Consider the following 17502-nt stretch of genomic DNA (forward strand, 5'->3'; position numbering starts at 1 on the left):
TTGTAGGAAAGATGAGAGAAAATCGGCTCTGGTGATTTGGACATTTGCAAAGAAGGCCGACTGACGCTCCGGTTCGAAGATGTGACTACGGGACAGAGGTTCAGGGCCGAAGGGGTAGAGGAAGACCTAGGAAAACTTTGGAAGAGACTCTAAGAAAAGACTTAGAGTACTTGGATCTAACGGAGGGCATGACACAAAACCGAGCGCAATGGCGTTCTAGGATTCATATAGCCGACCCCACTTAGTGGGAAAAGGCTTTGTTGTTGTTGTTGTTGTTGTTGTTGTATTGAATAATAAGGTACAAAATTTTGTGACTAACATACATTAGAAGTCAAATTGCACATATGAGTCTTCATATTTGCCTTTGATGTTGTTGAACCCCTATCCAATATATACATTTATTTTTCAGGATTTATTCACGGCCGGAACAGACACAAATGCAATTGCACTAGAATGGGCGTTGGCAGAGCTCATCAATCACCCAATGCTGCTCGAGAAAGCGAGGGAGGAGATCTATCGAGTCATCGGGAATAAGCGACTCGTCGGAGAACCGGACGTGCCAAATCTTCCATACCTCCAAGCCATCATAAAAGAAACATTTAGGCTACACCCACCAGCGTCTCTGGTCACAAGAAAAACTGTACAAAAAAGGTTGGAGGGTATGACATCCCAACAAATACCATGTTGTTTGTGAATGTTTGGGCCGTTGGAAGGGACCCGAAGATCTGGGACTGTCCATTGGACTTTTGGCCTGAAAGATTCCTACAACAAGGTACGGACAACCAGGTGAATTCAGTAGATGTGAGAGGGCAACATTTTCAACTGCTTCCTTTTGGGTCTGGGAGGAGGGTGTGCCCTGGTGTGAACTTGACCATGAAAATGCTACCGGGGGTACTTGTAGCTATGATCCAGTGCTTTGATTGGCAGGTTGTCGGGTCCAGTGCTTTGAGGAGGAAGACCTTATCCACCCGTACAATCCACCACTTTTGTTACCCCTTATGTTTTTGTCGGGTCCAGTGCTTTGAGGGGGAAGACCTTATCCACCCGTACAATCCACCACTTCCATTACCTCTGATGTTTTTCACCATAATATTATGAATAATGTGCTGTAATGTGTGTTTTCATTTGTATTCTAATCAAGAAATCTTCCGTTTTCCATATGCAAGGTCAATTGATCATTACCATTATTGTTTTCTTTATGATTTGCTGCCTTTGGTGGGGTGGCTTTCTCCTCATTCAGCTTGATGGCTTGGACAGAACATGATTAATCCCTTCCGACCAGACAGTGTAATGCCCTCCAAACGAAGAGGCTCGAGGCATAGTTATGGAAGAAAAAGAAGAGAAATCTCAGGCTGTAAGCCATAACCAGCAGGGCGAGTCGGAAGCTCTGTTGGCCAATTAATCTGCAGAGAACTTGTTCTCCCTATAAATGTGGGGGGAGTTTCTGTTGCTAACTCTGATCAACAGATGAGGGTGTAAAGAGGGTCGAGTCTGCCAGAGTCAATATCAAGCACTATACATCTAAAACTTGTCCAGCTGTCCTCTAAGCCAATTGCTGCTTGGAAAAACAAACTCTGTAACTCTGCAGAAACCATAGGGGCGTCCCAATCCAAGAGGCCGTCAGTTCTGGTGAGTTTAGAGCCCAACGATGTGTTGGAACGCCTCCACTCTTGAGCATAAGTTCAGATCACATTCTAGCGGCATGCAGGGGGAATACATCATCAGTACCAAGGAGTCGCAGATTCCTCCATCTCCACAAGAACCAGAAGCTTAATCCAAAAGTACCTGACCCCAATTCAAATCACATTAGAGGATCCCCAAGTTTGAAAAGTACCAACACTAACATGAGCTTAATAAAATAAGCAGGGGATTGGTTATTTCTTCAGCTACAATGTCTGCATAATTTTACAATCGGAAGAGAGATTACATATATATATGTCCGCATAATTTTACAATTGGAAGAGCATTTTATAATATATATATATATATGTATGTATGTATGTATCAGGGGAGAGAGAGGAGAGAGAGAGAGAGAGAGAGAGAGAGAGACTCACAAAACATTGAAGGGATTGATTTGTCTTCAAAAGTCAGCTTTCAGGCATAACATGGTCACGTACAAACTAATAAATAACCTATAGAATACATCCATGGTCTACAAAGGGGAGTTTTGCTGTTGAATCTCTCCACAAACTTATAGGAATTTGCTACAAACTTTCCCCTGTTGTTGACATGCTTGGCTTTCTTTTTTTCTGCCAAGTAATTTCACATTGCTGTACTCGTAAAATAAATCAACTAATTGCTTCAGCAACCAATATAAATTTACATAGCTACTGTAGACAACCAACATTCTAAGTCCCAAAACTGTCTCCATCCAAAATTGCAAACCAATCAGCCCTCAACTTCCCCAGATGCAAAAACATGCCAGAGTCTTACTAACATATGCAATTGTTTCCACGTAATATGATGTATAAGAATGTTTCTACCAAGCACTATAGCTAAGCATATGAAAATACTAAAATGCTAAACTTTGCGGCGCAATCAAACAGACATTATGTTTCCACATGAATAATCTAGATCATATATAATAATACATCCACAGTTATCAAAGGTGCAACAGGTTCTAGGTTCATTGTGTTAGTAAGAAGGCTCACTTTCATATTTCAAAGATGCAAATCAACTTCATCACGATCATTCAATCAATGTCAACAAAGCAGGATGTACATCATCTTTAGACTGTAAATCAACTATCAATTCCACAGTTGATGCATCTGCAGAAAAACCCATCTCCACCATTTGTTGAATAAGTCCCATCGCTCGAAATGTCTCATTGTTACTGATAAAGCCCCGGATAATTGTGTTATAGGTGCAGTTATCTGGAGAACAGCCTTTCTCTTCCATTTCTTTAAACAACTTTTCTGCTTCATTTATCAGCCCCTCATTACAAAGTCCACTGATCATTATATTATATGTCCAGACATTCGGTTGGAGTCCTCTTGATGATAAACTGCAAAAGAGATTCCTTGCACAATCAATTTTTCCAGCTATGCTTAAACCTTCAACAAGAATATTGTAAATCACAATATCCAGACCCAACTTCTTGCCTTCCAGCTCTCTCAAATATTCCATTGCCAATGAAAGTTTTTGGTTTTTACATAGGCCATCCAGTAAAATAGCATAAGTCCGAAGGTTTGGAAGGTCTCCACAAGCTTTCATCTGATAGAACAAGTTTTGTGCATCCTGTATCCTCCCCACTTTGCAAAAACCATCAATAAGAGTGTTATAACTAATGGTATCTGGAGAGAGTCCCTTACAAGACATTTCCTTAAAGAGCACCATTGCCTCATCTATCCTTTTACGCTTACAATATCCATTAATTAATATGTTATAACTATAAGCATCAGCCACGAACCCCTTGTTGAGCAATAGTTCAAAAACTTTTTTCGCCTTGCCCATTTCTCCTCGCAAACAGTAACCATCCATTATTGAATTGTATGTAATCGTATTAGGTTCAATATCTCCTTGAATCATCATTTCAAAAACGTTGTTTGCTTCCTCAATCATCCCTTCCTTACAAAGTGCATCAATGAATACACTGAAGGTGTGCGCATCTGGAAAGATACTTTTACTCACCATTTCCCTCAACAATCTCGTAGCTTCTTTCCACTCCCCTAATCTACAAACTCCATTAATCAAAGAGGTATAGGTAATGACATTCGGGGCAATACCCTTACTTACCATTTCTGAGAAGATGTTCAATGCATCCACAAGTAGTGTATCCTTACAAAGACTGTCGATGATTGTGCTATAGACAACTAAGTCAGGCCTGCAACCTCCTTCTTCCATCTTCTTAAGCAACTGAATAGCTGCATTGTTGTTACCTTTCATGCAAAGGCCCTTTACTAGCGTGCCAAAAGTAATCACATTGGGCTTACAATTACCACTCTCCATCATTTTCTTGAAAAGTCCGGCAGCCTCAGCCACTCTATCCTCAAGAAGAAAGCCATGGATTAGGGTGTTGAAGGTGGCCGCATCTGGTTCAAAACCAAGCTTGAAGAACTTTCCCAAGACAGATAAACCAAACCCCATTTGGTTTAGATGACAAAAGCAATTAATGACAATAGCTAGAGTAAAAGCATCAGCACCAATTCCGGACGCACCCATTTGGTTACTCAACGAGACCGCGGCCGAATAATGTTTGAATTTCGCAACTTGACTCAATATTTGAGTGAAACGCACAATGGAAGGCAGAGGACGCCATTGAAGCATTTCGTCGAACACATTGAAGGCATCTTCAAGATTAGTGACTTTGGCAAGCTGGCGTTGTTGGGTTTTTGTACATTTGACTGGTTGCGCAGACCGAGAGTGAAAGGTAGCTGAGTAATCGTTGGCGACAGCAACAAGAGAGGATTGAAGAGGACAAGGCATACCTCTGAGTCTGCTTCCATAACAAGAAGAAGAAGCAGTAAACCGCATCATCTTGAGCACCATCTTCAGCGTCTGTGTTAGTGAATGAGTGTCTTCAGCCAACCTTCAACTGGGTTCCGACAAAACTATGCTTTTCTTTTTCCCGTTGCATTTGATACAAGGAAAGTTAAATTCTTTTATTTTAAGTTCACTCAACCAATTTTATCAAATAAAATTCACCCAACAAAAGAACCTGAACGGTTGCACACCTCTCCAAATTTGCCCTTTCTTTTATTTTACTACAACTTACTGGTATTTTTATGCACTTGTAAATAAAATAAAAGATCTTAAATTCGATTATCATCGTAAGAGAATTTGAATCACATTATCATTAGCTCATTGTGCAGCTTAATCCATCCTCCTCCCCATACATAATATCGTTTTTTCACATATAATGTTGTTCTTACCATGTTTATCATAATTGAACAGCCACATTATGTAAATTAATTAACATTTAATTTAAAAACTATTTAATTAATCTTTAATAAAAATACAAAAAATAAAGATTTAACGATTTTTAAAAAAAAAAAGTTACATCAAAACAAATTCGAATACAAATTGGAGAGCAATTTGAGCCTAGTAAAGTTGCCGGGGAGCTCTTAGTTTCAATCTGTTTTCCTTTCTTGTTCCCGCGTCCAATGTCCCATTCAAGAGCCAAATCGATCAACCTTTTCCGCCATTGCAGCAATCCCCTGCAATCCCATCACCAGCCGTATCACACTTTCCGCCCCAACAAACCCAAGACCACGAACCCTCGCCGCCGCGAACGACTTCACAGAGACACCACCAAGCTCCGCAAGCCGATACCTTTCGTCTCCGATGTCAAAGAAATTCAAGACCCAGAAGAAGCCTTCTTACTCTGCTCTTCTCTAAAAGCTCGCTCGCAGCCGGAATTTCGACGCCGTCTACGCTGTTCTCGGCCACGTCCAAGATCGAAACATTCATTGTAAAGATACCCTTTTCATTGCTCTGATTCGACATCATGGGAAAGCCGATTTGGTAGACAAAGCAGTTGATTTTTTCATCAAATGCCTTCTTTTAACTGTGTCCGTACGTTGCAGTGCTTCAATGAGCTCCTTAATGTGCTTGTTGATTGTGGTAGGTTTTCCGATGCGGGTGAGATATTTGCGAGGTGTTCTAAATTGGGTTTTCGTCCGAATTCGATTTCGTATAATATAATGATCAAAGGTTGGCTTCAGAAGGGTGAGTGGGAATAAGCATGCAAGGTGTTTGATGAAATGCTTGACAAAAAAGTGCAATCTAGTGTTGTGACGTATAATAGTCTTATAGGGTTTTTTGGTAGAAAGGGTGAGTTGGAGAAAGCTAGTGGTTTGTTTGAGGACATGAGACAGAAAGGGAAATACCCGAATGCGGTGACATATGCATTATTGATGGAAGGTTTGTGCTTGGTTGGACAGCATGATGAAGCGAAGAAGATGATGTTTGATATGGAGTATCGAGGATGTAAACCACGGCTTGTGAATTATGGTGTATTGATGACTGATCTTGGAAAGAGAGGGAAGATTGAGGAGGCAAAGTCTTTCCTTCAAGAGATGAAGAAGAGACGGTTTAAGCCAAATGTTGTCATTTATAACATATTGATTAACTTTCTGTGCAAGGAAGGCAGGGCTACAGAGGCTTACAAAGTCCTTGGTTGAAATGCAAGTTGGAGGCTGTGAGCCGAATGCAGCTTCATACAGGATGATGGTTGATGGGTTTTGTCATACTGAAGATTTTGAGGGAGGTTTGAAGGTTTTGACTGCAATGTTGGCTAGTAGACATTGTCCTCGTTTAGATACATTTGAATGTTTAGTTACGGGCCTATTAAAGTGTGGGCAGATCAATGATGCTTGTTTGTATTGGAGGAGATGGAAAAGAGAAATATGCAATTTCATTTGGAAGCTTGGGAAGCTCTAGTTGTGGGTGCTTGTGGTGAGGATATTGTTGCAGGTGACGTTGCAACTGATCTAGGCTCTGCACATTAATAGTTATCAGGGAAGAGATGATCACACAGCATTTGGAAGCTTGGGATGCTCTAGTTGTGGGTGCTTGTGGTGAGGATATTGTTGCAGGTGATGTTGCGACTGAACTAGGCTCTGCCCATTAATGGTCATCAGGGAAGAGATGATCACACGGCATTTTGTCATGACTTCTGTAGCTGTTTCCACAAGAGGGTCACACTGCCGCTTGGCCCTCATAGAGCAAGTGGAATGGTGGATTTTGGGTCATGGGGGGCTTCTGATGAGATTTTTTTTCTGTGGTCTTAGGCACTTGAAGCTCTATTCTGTGATACTTCATACTTGTGAGAAAACAGTGGTTAGGTTTGCATGTAAAACAACTAAGCTATGCGCATTGTGCACTCATGCGGCTTCAGGGAGAAGAGGAGTTTATGAATCGAAACATTCATCAATACTATGGATTGTTATTGCCAACTCAATGTCTCAGGAAGCTCACTATGCTTGTTCGAGGTCAAGTAGGCATGTAAACTGAGCTAATCTATGACCACTGTAGGGTTCAGGGAAGAGACGGAAGTTTTGCGCAAGAGTCGAATCGTCGATAGGAAGTCAAGTTTCTGGGGGATGCTCTAGTTGATGATGCTTGTGGTGCAAACAGAGGTTTTTGTCATTTATGTTATTTTATTTGTTGACACCAGCTCTAAAGGTCGCACTTGGTGCGATGGCAAGTGCCTTCGCCCATGAGCGGTAGATCTCGGGTTCGAGATTTGGGAGCAGCCTCTCCATAATTGGGGGTAAGGCTAGCCGACATTCACCTCTTTCAGACCCTGCGTAAAGCGGGAGCCTTGTGCACTGGGTACAACCTTTATTTGTTGACACCAGCTCTATTTAATTTTCAGTGGAAAATATAAGGCGTGAGCAAAGCCTCACATAACTTATAATTATTAATGTATATTATGTATATAATTATATATATATATTTATATACATATAATCAATGTTAGAGTCAAAATCAAACATTATAGAAGAATAATCAACCACCAAATAAAAAATTTCTTCATGAGAAACCCTAACCTTAAAAAATAAAGCCCCTGCTAACTCTTCTGACGCGTCTCGACCACGCCTAAGCGAGTTTAAGCCTACTCTTGCTGGTAAAGGTGTTTCCTCACCGTCTCACCCTGAAGGTTGCCTAGGCACGCCTCGAGGCTTGTTTTTTACAACTCTGGTTTATATGCAATAAAAAGCTGCCATGTATCTTAGAAATACTTTTATGAAATTACCAGACCAAATGGAGATCACTACGAGCATAATATTAACCCCCAGGGTTATACTTTTTACTCTGTTAATGGATCAAAACTGTAATGGCCTTTCTAATTCGTGTTCAGAAGTAATTATTGATCCAAAGATAATAATAAATAATAATATAATTTTAATTAGAATTAAATTGAAAAGAGAATAGGAGTTGTTCATCTTAACTCCTAAACAAATCCAAATTTTTTAATTAAATTCACATCTAAAACACAAGGCTCAGGTGTTTTAAAGCTCTAACCAACACACCAGTACCAGAAATGCAAAGTCTACCTACTCCATGTTATCAACTCCATCTTATGATTTAAACTTAATCTTCTTAAACTAACATAGTATATATACCCAATAATTCTGTCTTAATTCATCATCAACCCGTCAAACAAAACCTTCTCTCCAGATCATAAGCTGTTCTTCGATTTTCTCCCTTTCCTTCCAATCTCATGGCAACCCGGAAATCGGTTCCCTTGCCCTTCAAGCTCACAATCTGGCTACTTTTTCTAGCCCTTGCCATTCCTTGCGCCACTTGCGCTCGAATCCTCGATGAAGAAAGCCCTGCAGCCCCTGAAGAGCCTGATACAACTCAAACACAAATACCTGTTTCCAATGTGCCACCTCCTCTGGTGGCTACAAATCCAGCAGGCCCTGCTGCAGCTACAAGTGCCACAGTTGGCAACACAGCATCCTACCATCCGCTAACCTTCTTCTTGCATGACATTATCGGAGGATCAAACCCCTCAGCGAGAGCTGTCACTGGAATTGTGGCCAACCCGGCAGTCAGCGGTCAAATCCCTTTTGCCAAACCCAATGGAGCAAACATCCCAATTGGGAATGGCATTCCTCAAAACAGCAACAACAATGGAATCATCAACAACAACAACGTCCCCTTCTTCACCGGCCTTGGTGGAAACACTGGCAACAACTTGGTCCAAAACAATGGTAACAACAACATCATTGGTGGGAATGGGTTTCCGTACATTAACGGGGCTCAGCTCCCTCCTGGAATCACCCTTCAGAAGCTTATGTTTGGGACACTAACAGTTTTCGACGATGAGCTGACTGAAGGGCATGAGCTTGGTTCTGGCTTGCTCGGCAAGGCACAAGGGTTTTACGTGGCGAGTTCTGAAGATGGGAGCAGCCAGACCATTGCATTCACAGCCATGTTTCAGAGTGGTGGTTATGCTGATAGCCTCACCTTCTTCGGTGTGCATCGGGTGGCGGTGTCAGAGTCTCATCTTGCAGTCATGGGAGGAACTGGGAGGTATCTCAATGCAAAGGGTTATGCTCTTGTTAAGACTATTCCTGCAACAAATCAGCCCAACACTGATGGAGTTGACACTGTGCTGGAGTTTACTACGTATCTCACTTACTAGTGTGCTAATTAAGGTAATTTAAAATGTTGTTAATTATGTGTTTTGCTAAAATCTCTGCACTAGAGATACATGTTCAAAAACGATTGTGATTTGAATTACAAAAATGATGGTTATTTACATGAAAATGATGTATTTTTCTCTCTTGAAGTATCTCTTATATCGGATGGGACTAACGTTGGTTACATGAGACTAAAGTACAATGGTCTTATGTTTTTGTGAGAAGTGTCATACGCATGAAACAGTATCCTACAAAGTTTTTCTCCACTTCAAGGCTGATTAGCATATTACCTTGGCTGGAATTTTAGTCAAGTTATTCGAAGTTTTTTAAGATAAAACTTGTATATGAAAGATGTTGGCAATCAACAAATAAAAGCAAAGAAGTGAAACTTGTCCTGCGTGGTTGAGGATTAAGTGGGAGGTTTTAAGGCATTTTTGTGTTTATGATGGTGAATATTTGATTTAGTGAAAAGGTTGACCAAAAATAGCGAAGCAGATGCAACTTGCAAGTGTAGACTGTATATAAATATAACACGGGCGTGCTAAAGGGGTTGGGTCATATTGGGCTCAAACGGGCAAGGTTGTGAGCCGGGCTTGGATTCTAAACTCTTGGTCTTAGCCTTCGTCAACAAAAGATTGGGTTGGGTCGGCCAACCCAATGCTACATGTCGGGCTGAGCCGAAGTTCATGCTCGAATTGACCCTCTTAAAATTGTGTTGAATTGCAATTTTGTATGACATCTTTAAAACCTGACAATTTCATACAAAACTTTCGATTTCATTTCAATGTCAATAAAACTTTCAATTTCATTGCAATAGGGTAGTCCAGATAGGTGATAGAGTGAGTCCTGCGATACCAAGTAGGAAGAACAATAGAGATACTGACGAGAAAATTGACGAATGTATGAAATTGCAATGCAATCGTAAGTTTTTATATGAGATTGTAAGGTTTAAAGATGTTGGATGGAGTTGCAATTAGTTCCAAGTTTTAAGTTTTTTAAACGTCCAAATTGAGAGATTTTTCCAGGTTTAAGCTTTTATACGTCAAAACTAAGTCAGAAGATAGGCCATGTGGTAAAAAAATTAGGATTAAACCCCTGTGATAAAGTCCTTTAGGATTTAGATTCAAAATTAAAATTTCTATCAACTCTCTATTAATTGTTAGCACTTGAGTCACACATATGATTCCAAAACAGAACTCTTCGTTAATTGTTAGCACGTGAGGCTTACATGTGAGGCTAATTTTATATTTTTAGCCTCACATGTGAGGCTTATGTGCAAACAATTGACAAAGTTGACGAAACTTTTAATTTTGGACTTGAACCCTAATAGACTTTACCACAAAGATTTAGATCCTAATTCTTTTACCACGTGGGTTATCTTCAGATTACCCTATTAACACATGGATTATTAATCCAATTAAGGCCTATATTTTTTTTGTATCTCTCCACTTATTTTATGACACGTGAAGTACCACTTAAACACTAGACACCAGTGGCGAAGCCACGTGAGGGCGAGGAGTGGCGGCCGCCACTCCCCTCGCCGGAAAAACAAGGCCGGAGCGCTGGCCAGCCCCTCCCCTCCTGCTGCTACTGCTCTTCATCCCCTTCGGTGCTGTCTAGTTCTGCTCTGCGTGCAGCAGAGCTGCGTTTAATTTTTTTTCAAAACGACTTCGTTTTGGTCTGGTAAAAAAATTTGAAAAAAGTAGAATGAAATGACGCCATTTCGTATAAGTTGGGGGAAAAAAAAAATATATATATATATATATATATAGGGGTACAGTGTGTCCCCCGTTCCATTCAGTCTCTCTCTCTGTGCTCTTTTTCAATCTCCAATCGGAGTAAAAGGTGCAGCAGCAGCGCTGCCCCCCAATTCCCAGCAGAAAAATCCAAGCAGTCAGCACCCATCAGGCCACCGTTTGGCCTTTTGCTACTACGCCAGCCGTCTCCAGCAGCCATTCTCCAGCCGCCTGCTTCCAGCCTTCAAAGCCACTCTTTAGGTTAATTTTTAATCCCTAAATTTATAATCCTAATCCCAATTAATTATTTAATACGAATTTTGTTTAATTGGTATAGAATCATATGGTGATGCACTAATATGATTATTGATATGATTCTATAATTATTGGTAGGAAATTATGAAATTATTTTTAGGATGAAAATTAAAATTTGAATTCTTGATTATTGATTAATTAATTGAATTATTACATAATGTATATTCATATGATTAGTTGACTTGAATATTTATTTATTGAATAATTTGTATGCTTATTGGTATTGATTAATTGAATTGTTGGTTGGATTAGTTATTATGCATATTAGTATAGTCTACTCTAGGATTAAGAGTCTAAGAATTTTTTTTCTTTCCATTTTACAGTTACATAATGAAATGATACTATAAGAAACAATGTTTAAATCCTCATTCAAACATTTCGGGTGGTCCTTCTTCTTCAAATATTTCGAGTAGTCCTGGCTTCGTCACTGCTAGACACTTGTAAAAGTTTCAAGTCAAAAGTATAGCTTCATGTCTCAAAAAGAGAGGAACCTAACAAATTTTAATTTGCTTGGATATCATAAAAATCTCTAAAGTCATAAAAATCCCTAACGTAATCATATATGTTCTTCGCGTCTCACTTTTCTTTGAACTTACAGGAGTTTGGTAATAATTTTATTTTTTGTTTCCCTGAATTGTCATCGGAGTGAAAATTAGGTCTCTAAATTATTTTTCAAAAAAATCAGTCATTCAATTATAAAAATCTACCAATAACAACCATAATATTATATTCGAAACTACTATATCCAATTTTCCATCAATTTAAGTCACATTACTTGCATATGATACATATTGGATGGTAGATTGATAATTTTTCATAAAGAAATAGTGTATGGAGTTAACTTTTGAGGCTAAATTAGACGTTTGATTGCCAACCTATATGAAATGTTAATGGCTTCTTGGGGAGAAAATGACGATATTACACTCTAAACTGTGTCTAGTGACTTAAGTTGACAAAAAATTGGATAAAATAGCTTTGAATATAAATAGTAGGGATGAAATTAGCAACTTTTAATGAATTTAGGGACTTATTTTATTGAAAAATAAATTCAAGGACCTAATTTTCACTGATGTTGTAATTCAGGGACTAAATCAACACTTCACCCTTAAAATCAAGTTTCAAGGGGCATAACTAAAAATAAGCCTTCAATATATATAGTTATATACACAGTCTCATTTTACCAAGGAGTCTTTCAAATAAGGATATTTTATGGATCCTATTTCGGATGTTATTTTAATTATTCAAACCATCTATTTCTTTAATTATTTATACAAAGATCATTTTGAAAACAAATTTGAGACTTAAAAAAAAAAGAAAAAAGAAAAAAAACACACGTAGTCGTATCCAAAATAATAAATTAACACGATATTTAAAAAAAAAATGCTAAAATGACAGAGTGATTTCAGATTTGAAATACAATGCAAAGTAGGTCCTACAATAGTGTCACTTAGTTGAAACGAAATAAGGTTATTTGTATCATTTCTCATACTAACTAAAACTGTTTGAGGGTACCTCTCAAATAATGTTATTTGCTCCATCCCTCAAGCTAGACGGCTAGTGAAGGGATAAGTGGGATTCTCTCCCCTCAAATCTTCTCTCTTCCTTTTTCACTTTTTTTTTTGTCTTTGTCTTTTTATAAAGAAGACAACACAAGATGTTGACATGGTTTACTCTTGAGCGTTCAAATAAAAGAGGATTGGAAGAAAAAGAAAATGAGAGAGGAGAGGATTTGGAACCCTTTGTTAGATCAAAGATAATCCAATGTCCGAACACTTCTTACATATGAAAAAGAAAAGATTTCATGCTGATGACGAGAAAAAGTTGCACCGACAGGTATACCAAATTTCTATACAAGAGACATATTCTATGATATGATATATATGTCATAATCAAAAAAATTAAAGTCACGAAACATCCGGAAAAGGAAGATACAACAAAAGAATAACAAGTATTCAAGTTATGGTTGTTGACATAGAATTGGAATTTTGCTTGCTTCCAACCTATGGACATTACAAAACTCTTTTCCCTGCTGATTATAGTTGGTCAAAGAAAAGATGGATAATATAGTTTCAAAAAGCAAAAAAGAAAAGGAACAAACCCGACCAAGAACAAGGACATGAAAGAATGCTTTTGATTTAATAGACTTGCAACAAAAAATGTTGGTATAACTTCTAGTCTTCAGTTGGTTCATTGTAGGAAAGACATATTGGGGTAAGTACAAGAGAGATTATAATTTAGATCTGTAGTTGTTGTTTGTGAGATTTGAACTAATGAAAAATCGAATGTTACTAAATCAACTTAGATCTGTAACTATTGTATGTGAGATTTAAATTCATTAAAATCGAGTGCTACTAGATTAAATGATCGTTTTAATTTATGATAATCATGTTAGAGAGATAGCATTCATTACTTGCATCCAAATTCTGATCTCTTTTGTTTAAGGGTAGTGCTCTCCACACACCAATTTTTACCTCTCACACTCCTTTCCTAATTTCCAACCGTCAGATCAAAAGAATTGAAGAAGATTAATTTCCAACCTCTTACACTATTTCTTTATGAAAAACTACTAATGTATTCTCTAAAGTTAACTTCATACACTATTTCTTTAAGGAAAAACTACCAATCTAACCTCTACAGTGTATCGTATGCAAGTAATGTGAATTAAATTGACGAAAAATTGAATATAGTAGCTTCGAATATAAAATTAGGGATGTAGTTGGCAGATTTTTATAATTTAATGACTTATTGTTTTGAAAAAAAATAGTTTAGCGACCTGATTTTCTCTGAAGTAATAATTCATGAACTAAATTAGCAGTTCATCTTGTTTAAATACATATGTGACCACTTTACCATTCCTTATGTGATGGTACAATCCAGAGGATAGAAAAAGAAATGAGAAAGAAAAAAAAAAGAATAAGTGCTTCTTGTCCCAAACAATATGTTGTCCTTGAGTGCCGACCATATGGTCGCCGCATGCATTTCTCTGTTTCCGAACGTTATCATGACGCACTATTGTTTGTATGTTTCACATTGTTGCTATTTTGCCACAAGATGCTCAAACGTCAAATATATGTTGCGGGGAAGTGGTTGATGGGGAAAATTACTACGTGACACTGTGAATATACTTTGGCGTTGTATAACTAGTATCACGCAATAATCCTTTCAGATGAGTCGGATAAGGTACTTGTTTGATTGCTCAAATATATGTTGCTTGAACTATGATAATGTGGTATAACTAATTTGTTTCGAAAGATCTAATATAAAAGTTTGATGCGTGTAGGTTGAATCTAGTAACTTTGATTCTCCAATAACATGTTCAATGCATGCTTTGCATGGTGATCGTTAAAAAAATTGCCTACAAACATATATAACACACAATCTTTAGCCGTTAGATCAACATAAAGTGCGTATGATATATAAACATTATACGAACTATCAAATTCAGATTAATATAAAATTATGTTGCTTTAAAAGCTTAGAAAATGTTTGTATGTCATACATGGTCGTGTCACATAATTTTTCTACAAAGAGTCAAACAATATTTGAAATATGGTGGTTGATATGTGTGTGTGTGTGTGTGTCATAGTGCTCAAAACTGAAAGTCAGTGCTCAAAACTGAAAGTCAGAAGAAGTAAAGTGGTGGATATGTGGGGCTGCGAAATGGTTCAGTCTGCTTCACATGATCGAGAGGTTACAATAGCAATAGAATGTTGGCAGTGCACGACCATGTTGTGTCGCATTTGTTATTGACATCGAAAGTGTAAACAATAAGATAACCTTACTCAAAGTTGACAGAAGTTGCAGGATTTCAAACTTGATAATTAATTTAGAAGGACATAAGAAAGAGACTTTGATTCATATCCCTTAAAAAGATAATAGCGTTTTGCATTTACATATGAGATATTAAACTTGATTATTGATTAACGATCAATTATTTAGTTAAAAATAATAATCATACAAATTACACAAACACGCAAGCCTGGAAACTTGTAATTTGGTAGAGAATATATAACATAAAAAGAGAACTGATTTAATTAATTTAGGGTTCAGGAGTAGTTCACGCTGGCAACCGAGAGGATGGTGATGGTGATGTTGGAGAAGGCCAGAGCTGGGATTTCCTCACCTTGGATACACTTGAGAGCACACCTAATGGGGTGACATCCCCCACCACTGTGACTCTCTTTGTTTGGAAATCTATGCTAAATGAAGTCACTCCTGCAGAAATTCAGCAATTAACCACTATAATTTTTTTTTTTTAAATTTTCAAAACCATAAAAAGTTATAGCTTTTAAATATAGCATAGTATTACATAAGTATCATATATTATTTCAATTTTTCATCCCAATTGATGTTGCATATAGCATTTACACGCATAAATAAGAAAGATTTGAATTGTCAATAAATAAAAATAAACTGTACAAACTACAAATCATAACATATTAATATTTCTAACAAGAGAATATTATTTTGCATCTCGCTACAAACAACGCATAATACGAAAACATAAACTTTTTTTTTTTTAATCCTTACAAAGAAATATATACAAATGTAATTATTTAAATAATACAAATTTATACGAAATTTTAAGTAGTTTTTCTTTCTCCATATACTATTTAACTATACCTTCCATTTTAGAGAGGTGTTTTCTCACTTTTCCTTCACAACCCTTGCAATGCAGTGACACCCTCAAAACAACAACCTACAATAGTTGAACAACTTCAGATGCATGCCTTCAATTGTCCAATAGCAAAAACTAAAAGAAATAAAAGAATTTAAACTGAAAATTAGGTTACCTGGTGACGAGAACTAGTAGAAGAAGACTTCAAAACGGTACTACAATGACCATTTGAGCTCATCGACCTTCTAGGCTTAGAGGGTACTTGAGGAGGAACATTTGAGCTCGTCGAGACTCTAGGCTTAGAAGGTACTTGAGGAGGAACATTTGAGCTCATCGAGTCTTTAGGCTTAGAGGGTACTTGAGGAGGAACAAATGCAGCTGCAGAGACATTCTTACAATCGGGCTCCGTTATCCTGTCAATGAAGGGCGAGTCACTTGAGAGGAACCGAGAAGAAGAAGAAGAGCCATTGGTACTCTTAGTCCTTGTTAAGTCATGTATCTCAGCAGAGCTTTTTGTACGTAGCTGCCTTTGTGCACTAGAAAAACTCTTTCTACATATTTCGTAAAATGGTTTGGGATCAATAGGTAACTGAGATGAGCAGGGGGCATGGTGAGTTTGATGATGAGGTTGGTTTTTCCGTTGATCGTGATCACGAAGACGATGATAAGGACCATGATCAAGGGGTCTGGGGCCTCGGCGGACCAAGGCATCCAGGCTAGAGCAAATGGCTGTGGAAGCTGAAGATGCACAGAAAATATCCATTCCTTTCATGGCTAATTGGAGAATAATTTGAATAAAATGTGGTAGCTTTTGTTTGGTGAAGACTTGGGAGAAGTAGAAGAGTGATACAAGGATCGATTTTCTTAAAATGAGGCCAACTAGTCTGCTTTTAAAGTAAGTTGGTGGATGAGAATACAGAGAGAGAAAAAAGATGTACTAATCGTTCCCCACATCATGGATAGATTTTTAATTGTGTTAGGTACGGAGTACGTCACATGTTATCATATAATTAGTAGAAATTTTTTTCTCAGTGTATCTAATTGTATAATTCCATGTGTTGTACCACCTTATATTTCAGGCATACTGTACCATCCCGTATTCCAGGCATACTAAAAAATCTCTCCACATCATTAAATAGAAGGAAAATATGTTCTTTTGCAATCAATGCACTATTTTAGAAATCATCCGTCTAATAAACTTTTATCGCGTGTTTAAAAGTAAATCATCCATCTAATAGACGTTTGATACATTATCAATGGGTGAAAAAAGAAAATGACTCGGAAATGCTAGAGAAGATGATGGTACTTTAGAAAATGAGAAGATATGTGATTAATCTAGTCGTCAAAGTTTAAAGTTGTGAAATTTTTTATTGGAAATATTATTTTCCGTTTTAATTGAAAGGTGCAATTTGATTAAAGTTGCGTTAATCTTTATGTGGTATGATTACAACCACTACTCGTACCATGAGCTAGCTCAGCTATTTCTGTAAAGTAGCATGCAGCTAGTTCTATTATTGGTACATCATTGTTTCTTTTATTTACTTTTATGTTTTCTATCATTCATTTTTTAAGAACAAATGTTTAACATTTGACTCTTGCTATATATTGCATTAATAAGCCTATGGTTGGCGTTAGTTGGGTGCGAATCACATTTGGTTTTCTCATATATATATATGTGTGTGTGTACACACACACATACATACATACATACATATGATGAGACGTATATATATTCTAT

General features: G+C 37.6%; 4 protein-coding genes across 6 annotated transcripts; 2 read left to right on the top strand and 2 right to left on the bottom strand.

Annotated features, from left to right (window-relative positions):
• Nucleotides 1–306: 306 nt before the first annotated feature.
• LOC103447757 (putative pentatricopeptide repeat-containing protein At1g12700, mitochondrial) lies at nucleotides 307–4718 on the bottom strand. Of its 3 annotated transcripts, XR_011572616.1 has the most exons (3): nucleotides 2652–4718; nucleotides 2055–2249; nucleotides 307–1785 (listed from the first exon to the last, which is right to left on the bottom strand). XR_011572616.1 is itself a non-coding variant. In XM_029088444.2 (2 exons), exon 1 carries the CDS (start codon nucleotides 4486–4488, stop codon nucleotides 2689–2691), a length of 1800 nt encoding a protein of 599 aa, XP_028944277.1. In that variant the 5' UTR covers nucleotides 4489–4718; the 3' UTR covers nucleotides 307–2249; nucleotides 2652–2688. The 3 variants fall into 3 exon arrangements, 1 of the variants encoding a protein (XP_028944277.1); XR_011572615.1 differs by having other exon boundaries at nucleotides 2055–4718; XM_029088444.2 differs by having other exon boundaries at nucleotides 307–2249.
• A 559-nt stretch (nucleotides 4719–5277) lies between these two features.
• LOC103447759 (dirigent protein 25-like) lies at nucleotides 5278–9231 on the top strand. The gene has a single exon (XM_070808657.1). It carries the CDS (start codon nucleotides 8168–8170, stop codon nucleotides 9095–9097), a length of 930 nt encoding a protein of 309 aa, XP_070664758.1. The 5' UTR covers nucleotides 5278–8167; the 3' UTR covers nucleotides 9098–9231.
• LOC103447758 (pentatricopeptide repeat-containing protein At1g07740, mitochondrial) lies at nucleotides 5284–7367 on the top strand. Its single transcript, XM_008386958.4, is given in 4 exon segments — nucleotides 5284–5479; nucleotides 5482–6113; nucleotides 6115–6316; nucleotides 6319–7367. Coding segments are annotated over 4 exon segments (1161 nt in total). The 3' UTR covers nucleotides 6450–7367.
• A 5752-nt stretch (nucleotides 9232–14983) lies between the features above and the next one.
• On the bottom strand, nucleotides 14984–16624 carry LOC103447760 (protein SODIUM POTASSIUM ROOT DEFECTIVE 2). Its single transcript, XM_008386960.4, has 3 exons — nucleotides 15940–16624; nucleotides 15770–15845; nucleotides 14984–15361 (listed from the first exon to the last, which is right to left on the bottom strand). The coding sequence occupies exons 1-3, from the start codon at nucleotides 16534–16536 to the stop codon at nucleotides 15204–15206; spliced, it is 831 nt and encodes a 276-aa protein (XP_008385182.1). The 5' UTR covers nucleotides 16537–16624; the 3' UTR covers nucleotides 14984–15203.
• Between the last annotated feature and the right edge of the window lie 878 nt (nucleotides 16625–17502).

The sequence above is a fragment of the Malus domestica genome, chromosome 11 (genome assembly GCF_042453785.1).
Source record: "Malus domestica chromosome 11, GDT2T_hap1".
NCBI lineage: Eukaryota > Viridiplantae > Streptophyta > Magnoliopsida > Rosales > Rosaceae > Malus > Malus domestica.

Bases quoted from the DNA above. Each gene is read 5' to 3' on its own strand.
- LOC103447759 (XM_070808657.1), top strand. From the start codon at position 8,168: ATGGCAACCCGGAAATCGGTTCCCTTGCCCTTCAAGCTCACAATCTGG.
- LOC103447760 (XM_008386960.4), bottom strand. From the start codon at position 16,536: ATGAAAGGAATGGATATTTTCTGTGCATCTTCAGCTTCCACAGCCATT. The intron at 15,846-15,939 runs GTAACCTAATTT...CAACTATTGTAG, and splicing joins CTACTAGTTCTCGTCACCAG to GTTGTTGTTTTGAGGGTGTC. The intron at 15,362-15,769 runs GTATAGTTAAAT...GAATTTCTGCAG, and splicing joins ACACCTCTCTAAAATGGAAG to GAGTGACTTCATTTAGCATA.
- LOC103447757 (XM_029088444.2), bottom strand. From the start codon at position 4,488: ATGGTGCTCAAGATGATGCGGTTTACTGCTTCTTCTTCTTGTTATGGA.